The 12,134-nt window shown below is 38.0% G+C and overlaps 1 protein-coding gene across 1 annotated transcript in view; it reads left to right on the top strand.

The window, feature by feature from the left end:
- Positions 1 to 12,134, top strand: part of PAPSS1 (3'-phosphoadenosine 5'-phosphosulfate synthase 1) — a 317,638-nt gene that overhangs the window by 292,548 nt on the left and 12,956 nt on the right. The window contains exon 11 of the mRNA XM_053703522.1: positions 222 to 451. Coding sequence (XP_053559497.1) covers positions 222 to 451 — 230 coding nt within the window. The remainder of the gene's footprint in view (positions 1 to 221; positions 452 to 12,134) is intronic.

The following is a 12,134-nucleotide window of genomic DNA, read 5'->3' as shown; positions in this document are numbered from 1 at the left end:
ATGTCTAGTATTTCTAATGATCTGTTTGTGGGCTTGTAAAAATGTATGCAAGTGTTGAGGCTGGCAAATTAAACATGTGACTTTAAAAGGAAGTCAGTATTTAATTAACCTGTGCCTATGGTTGTCGGCAGTGCAAATACAATTATCTTTAGAAGGCAAGCAATACATAAGTGATATATAGTTGGTATATGAATGATACAAGTATTGTTTTTCCCTTACAGGTTCAGTGGCATTGCAGGGCAAGAATGGTGGCTGGTGCTAATTTCTATATTGTGGGTAGAGATCCTGCAGGAATGCCACACCCTGAAACTGGAAAGGATCTGTATGAGCCTACACACGGTGCCAAAGTTCTAACCATGGCTCCTGGGCTTATTTCACTGGAGATTGTTCCATTCCGAGTAGCCGCTTATAACAAGAAGAAGAAGTGGATGGACTATTTTGACTCTGCACAGTAAGTTGTTAAAAAGTTCAGTAGAATTTCTATACATTCACATGTCCTTTAACCACAAACAAGCAAATGGAGAAACAGGAAAGAGAAAAATGATGTTAATAAAAAAGCTGCCATTACACAAAGGGTTCTTTGTTTTTTATACCTCTGTTTTTGGTATTCATAACCAAACAAACTATAAACTCACTAAACCTTTTCATATATAGTTGAATAGGTGGGTGATTGGAGAAGTCTTATGTATGCAGAACTTAATTCCATGACAATAGCTTATCGTTATCTGGAGCGGCACATGAGGGCACCCTGGGAGTGTAATTTTGTCTGTTCAATTTTATATATATATAGCTTCATAGTAAAGGAGGGCACTCTCAGGGTTTGAATAAGTCAATAATTTATTTTGAACACAATGCAAATCATCTGCTTTCATTTTCCGCCCGGAGAACAGCTGACTAGCCGTATTAAGATTTAAAATCAGTCTTGAAGAAGGCTCAATGATAGAGCCGAAACATCGACTATGACTTTTCATGCATTGTGTTAAAAATAAATTATTGGCTTATTCAAACCCTGAGAGTGCCCTCCTTTACTACGAAGCACACACATATCAGATATATATATATTGAATTATTGTGCATGCTTAGTAGTAGTAGCGCCCAATAAAGTGTGCATATGAAAAAAAATTGCACATTTTGATTATGGAAGTGAATTAGAACATTTTTAAACATTGTGTTCTCTACCTGAATCATGAAAGTTTAATGTTGACTTTAGTGGTACTTTAACACCTATCAAAAATGTTTCAATTTAATGTTGATTGGCTTGTGAACTTTGGAGTTAGAGTTAGATTAATGTAGGTATTTTATTTAAAGGACACATTTATGTTAAGTGCTGTAGCTAACTTTTATAATTTTACAAATTCAAACAACGTTAAATCCCCCTACTATGACTAAGTCAGGATTTCTTGACGCAAGATTAAGAACCATTACACATTTTTCACATTGCCTTGTGGTGTTTTCTCCCATGCAAGTGACATGACATGCCAAATTTCCATTAAATACAAATATTTTACTGTGAAATTAAAGTAGATGTTCTAAAACAAATGTTATTTTTTAATAGATATATATCTTTAAATAATACACATCACATGGTTCAAGGAGGTCATGTTTATAAGGAACTTCAAAGTACCACATGGTCTCATATACGCTTTAGTAGCCTGTTTTTTTGTTTATTAGTTCCATGTGTATTTTAAAAAGGAATAATTAATATGAAGTTTACAAACGCTTTCAAGCTATGAAATATTGGGAGCCTGAGTGTCGAGATGTCTAAAATATTTATTCTATGACATAAGGTTTCTTTTTACATTTTTGATACTATCGTTCTGCACATTGATTTTCCACACTGATTTGTTCATTGAATACATTTTTAAATATTGTTTATTTAATCTGACTCCAACTTTTATTTAACTTTGAATTGTGATTGTCTTGCATGATGCAGGGCAATTAGCGGTAACTGTAAATATTCTCATGAAGGAAAAGGAAAATCTACAAGGATTCGGATAGAGCATCCAATTTGAAACAACTTTCCAATTTACTTCTTTAACTATTTTTACTTTGTTCACTTTGTGTCCATTGTTGAAAGGTATACCTAGGTAATTTTTAGGAGCCACAATGCACTACTGGGAAGCTAGCTGGTGATTGGTGTATTGCATGTTTATGCCTTTGTCATTAGTTCTTGTCATGTGATCAGCTAGCTCCCAGTAGTGCATTGTTGCTTTTTCAAGGAAAGATAACAAGAAAAATTTACCTTTTAAGATTTAAAGATGCCTATTGCAGTCACAGGCGCAGTGCTAAATTATGTATCTTTCTCTTGTAAGGTGTATCCAGTCCACGGGTTCATCCTTTACTTGTGGGATATTCTCCTTCCCAACAGGAAGTGGCAAAGAGAGCACACAGCAGAGCTGTCCATATAGCTCCCCCTCAAGCTCCACCCCTCAGTCATTCTCTTTGCCGGCTCTAAGCAATCGGAAGGGTAAAGTGAATGTTAGTGGTGTTAGAATTGTAGTTTTTATTTTCTACAAGCAAAAGTTTGTTATTTTAAATGGTACCGGTGTGTACTATTTACTCTCTAGCAGAAAGGAGATGAAGAATTCTGCAGGGAGGAAGATGATTTTAGCATGTTGTAACTAAAATCCACTGCTGTTCCCACAAAGGACTGAGGAGTACAAGACAACTTCAGTTGGGGGGAACGGTTTGCAGGTTAGGCTGCAATAAGGTATGTTCAGTCATTTTTTTCTAGACAAGACTGTGATAATGCTGGAAAAGACTGATAATATCCCCATGAGGGAAGGGTAAGCTGTATTCAGAGACTCAGTAAGGAATTGCAGGCTTACATAACAGGGCTGGTTTATGCTGGTTGACACTACTTAATGGCAAACTTTTTTTATTGAAAATATCGTTTTTTGAGACACTTTGAAGGTTCCTTTGGGTTTCTTTCAGGGGTTGTTACCCACATGGCTATTTTTAAAGCACTTAGGAGTGTTTCTTTAGGCCTCACAGCACCAGAGTAAGGTGGGAGGGGCCTAATTTTGCGCCTCAGATGCGCAGTTAATTTTGACTAGAAGTTCAGGCTGTTTCACATGGAGGGTCCTGCTGCAGCTTGAGGGCCTATAAGAAGCTTTGTCCCCACAAATCTGGTTCCTAAGGGCAGGTAGGGCCACAGCAGAGCTGTGGCAAGGTGCTGAAGGTTTAACGGGTTTGTTGGCTTACTGTCGATCCGGTTTGGGCATTAAGGGGTTAATCATTTTTATTGCTAGTGGTGCAATCTTACTAATGCTTTAGGTACATACTGTAAAAATTTTGAAAAGTTTGCTGCATTTTTTACTGTTTGGTAAAATTGTGTGCCTTTTTTATCTCTTAAAGGCACAGTAACGTTTTTTTCAAAGTGTGTTTTTACTTGATTAAAGTGATTTCCAAGCCTGTTTGTGTTACTACTAGTCTGTTAAACATGTCTGACACCAAGGAAGATCCTTGTTCAATGTGTTTAGAAGCCATGGTGGAACCCCCTCTCAGAATTTGTCCCTCTTGTACTGATATGTCTATACACTTTAAAGAACATATTGTTGCACTTAAAAATGTGGCCCAAGATGATTCTCAGACAGAAGGTAACGAGGTTAGCCCGTCAACCTCTCCCCAAGTGTCACAACCAGTTACGCCCGCTCAAGCGACGCCTAGCACCTCTAGTGCGTATAACTCTTTTACCTTGCAAGATTTGGCGGCAGTTATGAATAATACCCTCTGTGTTTTTATCTAAACTGCCCATGTTACCTGCAAAGCGTGATAGCTCTGTTTTAAGAACACATTATGAGCATTCTGACGCTTTAGTAGCCGTATCCGATATACCCTCACAACGCTCTGAAGTGGGGGCGAGGGATGTGCTGTCTGAGAGAGAAATTTCCGATTCGGGAAAGGTTGCTCCTCAGACAGATTCAGATACGTTGGCTTTTAAATTTAAACTAGAACACCTCCGCTTATTGCTCAGGGAGGTATTAGTTACTCTGGATGACTGCGACCCTTTGGTGGTTCCAGAGAAATTGTGTAAAATGGACAAGTACCTAGAAATTCCTGTTTACACTGATGTGTTTCCGGTCCCTAAGAGGATTGCGGATATCGTTACTAGGGTGTGGGATAGACCAGGTATTCCCTTTGTTCCCCCTCCTGTTTTTAAGAAAATGTTCCCCATATCTGACCCCATGCGGGACTCGTGGCAGACGGTCCCTAAGGTGGAGGGGGCTGTTTCTTCACTTGCTAAACGCACAACCATACCAATTGAAGACAGTTGTGCTTTTAAATACCCTATGGATAAAAAATTAGAGGGTTTACTTAAGAAAATTTTTGATCAACAAGGTTTTCTTCTCCAACCTATTACGTGCATTGTTCCTGTAACTTCTGCAGCTGCTTTCTGGTTCGAGGCGCTGGAAGATGCGCTCCAGACGGAGACCTCATATGAGGACATTATGGACAGAATTAAGGCTCTTAAGCTTGCTAATTCTTTTATCACAGATGCCGCTTTCCAACTAGCTAAGTTAGCGGCAAAGAATTCAGGTTTCGCCATTTTAGCGCGCAGGGCGTTATGGCTAAAGTCCTAGTCGGCCGATGTGTCGTCAAAATCCAAACTCTTGAACATCCCTTTCAAAGGAAAGACCCTTTTCGGGCCTGAATTGAAAGAGATTATTTCAGAAATCACTGGGGGAAAAGGCCATGCTCTCCATCAGGACAAGTCCTTTAACATAAAGAACAAATCAAATAATTTTCGTTCCTTTCGGAATTTCAGGAGCGGTCCCGCTTCATCCTCCCCTGCTACAAAGCAAGAGGGTAACGCTTCACAACCCAGGTCAGCCTGGAAACCTTACCAGGGCTGGAACAAGGGTAAACAGGCCAAGAAGCCTGCAGCTGCCTCCAAGACAGCATCATGGGGTAGCCCCAGATTCGGGACCGGATCTAGTAGGGGGCAGACTCTCTCTCTTCGCTCAGGCCTGGGCAAGAGATGTACACGATCCCTGGGCCTTAGAGATTGTATCCCAGAGATATCTTCTAGAATTCAAGGACTCCCCTCCAAGGGGAAGGTGCCACATTTCTCGTCTGTCTACAGACCACACAAAGAAAGAGGCGTTCTTACGCTGTGTAGAAGACCTACATACAATGGGAATGATCCACGCAGTTCCAATTGCGGAACAAGGGCTGGGTTTTTACTCAAACCTGTTTGTGGTTCCCAAAAAAGAAGGAACTTTCCTCAGAGTCCCATCATTCAAGATGGAGAGCATTCGGACAATATTACCAATTATCCAGGAGGGTCAATATATGACTACCGTGGATCTAAAGGATGCGTATCTGCACATTCCTATCCACAAAGATCATCACCAGTTTCTCAGGTTCGCCTTTCTGGACAAGCATTATCAGTTTGTGGCTCTTCCTTTCGGGTTGGCCACTGCTCCCAGAATTTTCACAAAGGTGCTAGGGTCCCTCCTGGCGGTTCTAAGACCGCGGGGCATAGCAGTGGCGCCTTATCTAGACGACATCTTAATTCAGGTTCCAAAGAGCCAAGTCCCATACGGAAATTGTATTGGCCTTTCTGAGGTCTCACGGGTGGAAGGTGAACATCAAAAAGAGTTCTCTCTCCCCCCTCACAAGAGTTTCCTTCCTAGGAACTCTATTAGACTCGGTAGAAATGAAAATATTTCTGATGGAGGTCAGAAAGTTAAAACTCTTAACCACTTGCCGAGCTCTTCATTCCATTCCTCGGCCATCTGTAGCTCAGTGCATGGAGACAATCGGACTAATGGTAGCGGCAATGGACATAGTCCCTTTTGCTCGGATACACCTCAGACCACTGCAACTATGCATGCTCAAACAGTGTAATGGGGATTATGCAGATTTGTCTCCTCAAATACAGTTGGACCAGGGGACCAGAGATTCTCTTCTCTGGTGGTGGTCTCCGGATCACCTGTCTCAGGGAATGTGTTTCCGCAGACCAGAGTGGATCATTGTAACGACCGACGCCAGTCTGTTGGGCTGGGGTGCAGTCTGGGACTCCCTGAAAGCTCAGGGCTTATGGTCTCGGGAAGAAGCTCTTCTCCCGATAAACATTCTGGAACTGAGAGCGATATTCAACGCGCTTCGGGCATGGCCTCAGCTTGCTGCGGCCAAATTCATCAGATTTCAGTCGGACAACATCACGACTGTAGCTTACGTCAATCATCAAGGGGGAACAAGGAGTTCCCTAGCAATGATGGAAGTAACCAAAATAATCAGGTTGGCGGAGGATCACTCTTGCCATCTCTCAGCGATTCACATCCCAGGAGTAGACAACTGGAGGCGGATTTTCTAAGTCGTCAGACTTTTCACCCGGGGGAGTGGTAACTCCACCCGGAGGTATTTACATCCAAATCTAATTTCTCTGCGTCTGACTGCTTGGAGGTTGAACGCCTAACTTTTTCAAAGCGTGGTTTCTCTGAGTCGGTTATTGATACCCTGATTCAGGCTAGAAAGCCTGTCACCAGGAAAATCTACCCTAAGATTTGGCGAAAATATCTTTGTTGGTGTGAATCCAAGGGTTACTCATGGAGTAAGATTAGGATTCCCCGGATATTGTCCTTTCTCCAAGAAGGATTGGAGAAAGGATTATCAGCTAGTTCCTTAAAAGGACAGATATCTGCTTTGTCTATTCTTTTACACAAACGTCTGGCAGAGGTACCAGACGTTCAAGCATTTAGTCAGGCTTTAGTCAGAATCAAGCCTGTTTATAGATCTGTAGCTCCGCCATGGAGTCTGAATTTAGTTCTTTCAGTTCTACAAGGGGTTCCGTTTGAACCTTTACATTCCATTGATATTAAACTTTTATCTTGGAAAGTTTTGTTTTTGGTAGCTATCTCTTCTGCTCGAAGAGTGTCAGAGTTATCTGCTTTACAGTGTAATTCACCTTACCTGGTTTTCCATGCAGATAAGGTAGTTTTGCGTACCAAACCCGGTTTTCTTCCTAAGGTTGTGTCTAATAAGAATATTGACCAGGAAATTGTTGTTCCTTCTCTGTGTCCTAATCCTTCTTCAAAGAAGGAGCGTCTGTTAAACGATCTTGATGTGGTTCGTGCTTTAAAGTTCTATTTACAAGCAACTAAGGATTTCAGACAAACAACTTCATTGTTTGTTATCTATTCTGGTAAGAGGAGAGGTCAGAAGGCGACTGCTACCTCTCTTTCCTTTTGGCTGAAATGCATCATCCATTTGGCCTATGAGTCTGCTGGCCAGCAGCCTCCCGAAACAATTACTGCTCATTCTACTAGAGCAGTGGCTTCCACATGGGGTTTTAAAAATGAGGCTTCTGTTGAACAGATTTGTAAGGCAGCGACTTGGTCTTCGCTGCATACTTTTTCCAAATTTTCCAAATTCGATACTTTTGCTTCTTCGGAGGCTATTTTTGGGAGAAAGGTTTTGCAAGCAGTGGTGCCTTCCTTTTTTTTTTTTTTTATATTTCTTTATTGAATGAGACACATTTATAATAATACAATCATAGCTCAGAAACTTGGTCATTTTAAGGCAGACATTGCCTATTGTTTTCCATTAGGACAAAACATATATAAACATCCAAAAAAATTAAACATCATTTTGTTTTCAAATTTGTCTCACATTTTTCCTGTATTATTTTTTTTTCTGTTAACCCAAATGTGTTTCTCAAATTTTCCAATTATATAAAACAAAATCGACATAAAAAAAGAAAAGAGAAGAGAAAGAGAGAAAAAAAAAGGGCAACCCCCCCCCCCCTCATCCCCTCGTCCTAATCTATCCTCTCTTGTGATCTTAACTGAGATAAGACTCCTCTTACCCAGAGTCTCCAGAAAAAAAAACAAAAAACAAAAAAACAACCCTATCTTACTAGTACTTCGTGACTTGGAGAGCTAAATTTCTCTACTTGAAGAATACCAATTCGCTGGAAATATGTCTAACATAACTAGTTCTGCAAACGTCTCAGAACTTAAAAAGGGATACAAAATTTGTTTCTGAATCTGTAATGTATATGTTTTAATTATAGGTAACCATCCTAATATAAGTCTTTTTACTTTATGCTCCTTAACATTCTTCATGTGGAATGATTCAAATACAATATGGTTTTGAATTTCCTTTATTATCCTGGCCAATGAGGGTGCAACTATAGATTTCCAGTTTTTTACAACCAAATGTCTTACCAGTAGTATAAGTGTATTTAAAGTTTTAACTTGTATTCCTAGATCCGATGTATACCTTTTTAAAAACATAACTGTTTCCATGTCTATAAATATATTTGAATTATAAAGTTTATTTATCCAATAAACTAACTTCTCCCACACTTGCTTCATTTTAGGACAGAGGTAAAACATATGACATATGCCCGCTTTCGCAAAGTTACAACGCGGACAGCTAGCAATTTGTGCTGGATACATTTTCGTCAATCGAGCTGGGGTTAGATAAAAATTATTAATAAGTTTATAATGGGATTCTTTCCAGCTCATAGGTATAGCTAACTTCCTTGTAGTCAGAAGACTTGTATTCATTCTTGATAACTCTAAATTAGGAAAATTATATTTCCAGTTATCATATATTTTATTCAAGGGAATAAGGCTTTGTTTAGCAAGTAGAATATCGTATAACAAAGAGATAGATGTAGAGCCTACCATATATTGATGTATATAACCTTTAATTTCCGTCCATTCCTTAAATTGATTCCTATCCCTTCTCATATCTTCTATAAAATGTCTAACTTGCAAATAACCAAAAAAACTAGTTCTAGGTAATTCAAATTGTGATACTAGGGTTTCGAAGGAGACAACACACCAGTCATTCGTTAATACCTGACTAATATACTTCACACCTTTGTCTGCCCATTTTCTAAAGATATCTTCATTGATTCCTGGTGTAAAACTAGGATTACCCCTTATAGGAAGAAAATCTGAATAATATGGATCCATATCTAGTATGCTACACACTTTATACCAAGCTATGATGATATTCTTAATGGATATTAAGCAATCTATATTCCTCGGGAGTACTTTCAAAGGACAATGTAAAATCGCTTTCAAAGAAAAAGGATATACAAAAAAACTCTCTATCATTTGATGAGACCTTATTTATATCTATCAACCACTCAATTGCTATTTTAGCTAAAAAGGCAATATTATAAAGGTGAATATCTGGTAAGGCAAGACCTGCCATTTTATAGGGTTGCATCATCTTTTTTAACGCTATTCTTGGTTTCTTGTCTTTCCATATAAAATTAGAAAAAGCAGAGTTAATTCTCCGTCGATCATAAGTCTTAATAAAAAGCGGTAAATTTTGGAGTGAATATAATAGTCTAGGGAAGACAATAGTCTTAATTAGATTTACTCGGGCTGAAATTGACAGGGGCAAAGATACCCATAACTTTAAATCCGCAATAATTTTTTGAATCAAAGGACAAAAGTTTTCTGTGTACCACTTATTAGGATTGGCACTGAGTTTAATGCCTAAGTAATTAAGGGGTTCAGTGGTTCTAAACGGGATTTGTTGCAGACTAGTATTAGTTTTATTTAACCACATAATTTCACTCTTATTACAATTAATATTATACCCAGAAAATGATGCAAAAAACTGTAAAGTGTCTACTATTAATGGAATTGACTGTGTAGTGTTCTGAAGAAAAATCAATAAATCATCAGCGTACAGTAATATTTTTAATTTACTCGTACCTAGCTTTATTCCTAATATTATATCCCTAAGCCATATTGCAAGAGGCTCTACAGCTAAATTAAACAATAGTGGCAATAGCGGGCAACCCTGTCTCGTGCCTCTACCCATTATAATTTTGGATGAAAGGGAGCCGTTCACCAGCAGATAGGAAATAGGGTTCTTATACAGATTACGAATAAAACCCAGAAATTGATTTTGAAGTCCAAATTTTGATACTGAACTAAATAAATATTCCCAATTAATCGAATCAAACGCCTTTTCGGCATCAAGTGTAAGAATTGCTAGATCCTGCATTAGTTGGGAATTCGCTGTACCTTTTATAGACCATATATAATCCACATATGTAACAAGCTTTCGAATATTTTTCGAAGAATTCCTATTTATCATAAAGCCAGTTTGATCTGGATGAATAAGATCGGTGAGACAATGAGCAAGCCTACTAGCGATTATAGAGGTTAATATTTTATAATCAGCATTTAATACTGATATGGGCCTATATGAGGCGGGATCTTCCGGATCTTTCCCTTCTTTATATATTAAAGATATATTTGCAGCAGAAAAATAATTTGAGATGGGCTTATTTGAAATGAAATAATTATTGTAGAGTTTTTGTAAAATAGGTGATATATCCTCCATTAAAATTTTCAAATATTCTGCTGGGAAGCCATCTGGCCCTGCTGCTTTATTAAGTTTTGCGTTTCTTATTGCCTCAGTCACTTCTTCCAATGATATAGGGGCATTTAATAGATTTAAATTTTCCTGAGTTATTTTCGGGGTTTGAATTTTAGCCCAAAACTCTTCCTGATTTACTGCATCACTTTTTTTCTCAGAATATAAATTCTGATAATAGTCATGAAAAACCCTCATAATCTCTGTGTTATCCGTGAATCTCGTCTCTCTCTCCTTAACTGCCAGTATATAATTTTTTTTTTTCCTATTCCTAACTACCATTGATAAATATTTAGCTGAACATCCATGAAAAGCCCTGAAATGCATATTGAGTCTGGTGTCTTCCTCCTGCGCTCTTTGTTTTAGTAGTATGTCCCTTTCCTGTCTAGCCTTGATATATTTTCCCCAATTTTCATCACTATGATTATTAAAAAATCTCCTGTATGCATTCCTAACACCATTCATCATTTGCTTTTCAATCAAACTTGCTTTTTTCTTTCTGGCGTAAACATAAGCACCAATCTATCCTCTCAGAACAGCCTTAGAGGCTTCCCAAAAATTTTCAGTCGAATTATATTTCGCTATATTCAATGTACAATAGTCTTTCCACTTCTGTCTTAACCAGTTATTAAACCTAAGATTATTATATAGATATCTAGGGAAGTAGAAGGTATTTACTTTGTCTTTAGCTTTCACCAATGTGTCAAAATGAAGCGATATAATAGCATGGTCGGAGATCATTATATCATTTATAGACGTCTGAGATTTAACAATAGAGAGGGATTCCGAAATAAGAATATAATCTATTCGTGAAAACGTTTTAAAGGACTTGGATTCGCAAGTGAATTTAATTTTATCAGGATTCTTAGCCCTCCAAATATCAATTAATTTCAGGTGGGTACATAATTTTTTAAAATATTTAGCCTGTTTATTATATCGGGCTTGATGATCTACATTCATTCTTTCTAGGTCCGGATATAAACACATATTAAAATCTCCAGCTACAATGAGGTTATATTTAATATATGGAAATAATTTGACCTTCATCTTATCCCAGAAAGAGGGAGAGAATCCATTAGGGCCATATATATTACATAAAATTAATTTTGTATTTTTCATTTGGACTTGTACAATAATATATCTAGCCTCCACATCTATCTCAATGCATGAAACACTGTACGTCAGGTCTTTATTAAATAAAATCGCCACCCCACATTTTCTGCCTATACAGGGAGCTCCTATAACTTCTCCCACCCATTTTTATTTCAATTTAACTATTTCCTTGTCTTTTAAGTGGGTTTCTTGGAGAAAGACAATACTTGGTGACGATTTACCTAGCGTTTTTATAATCAATTTACGTTTGGCCGGGGAAGAAATACCCCCCACATTCCAGGACAATATCTTAAAATCTTTACAAAACTCTGTCATAACCCCCAATTAGGATCCTAATTTACCTAGTGGAAGGGGGGGGAGAGGAAAAAAATAAATAAAAAAAAAAATAAAAAGGGAAGAAAGAAAAAAAAAGTAGAGACATACAATAAAATCCATATAATCTTACAAATCATATTACCCTAGTTTTTATTGCAATTGAGATCTCTCTCTAGTTCTGTAGGGAATCAAGATTAGCTATAAACTCTTTAGCTTCCGTTATAGAATTTAGGTTTTTCTTTGTACCATCCTTTTCTATAATAATTCTAGCCGGATAAACCATATGTGCTTTTATACCTCTGTCTATCAATTGGGAACAGTAGGGGGCCATGTTTCTCCTCTTTGAG

This window comes from Bombina bombina, chromosome 2 (assembly GCF_027579735.1).
Source record: "Bombina bombina isolate aBomBom1 chromosome 2, aBomBom1.pri, whole genome shotgun sequence".
Taxonomy (NCBI): Eukaryota; Metazoa; Chordata; class Amphibia; order Anura; family Bombinatoridae; genus Bombina; species Bombina bombina.
This window is presented reverse-complemented; position numbering and strand designations above follow the sequence as displayed.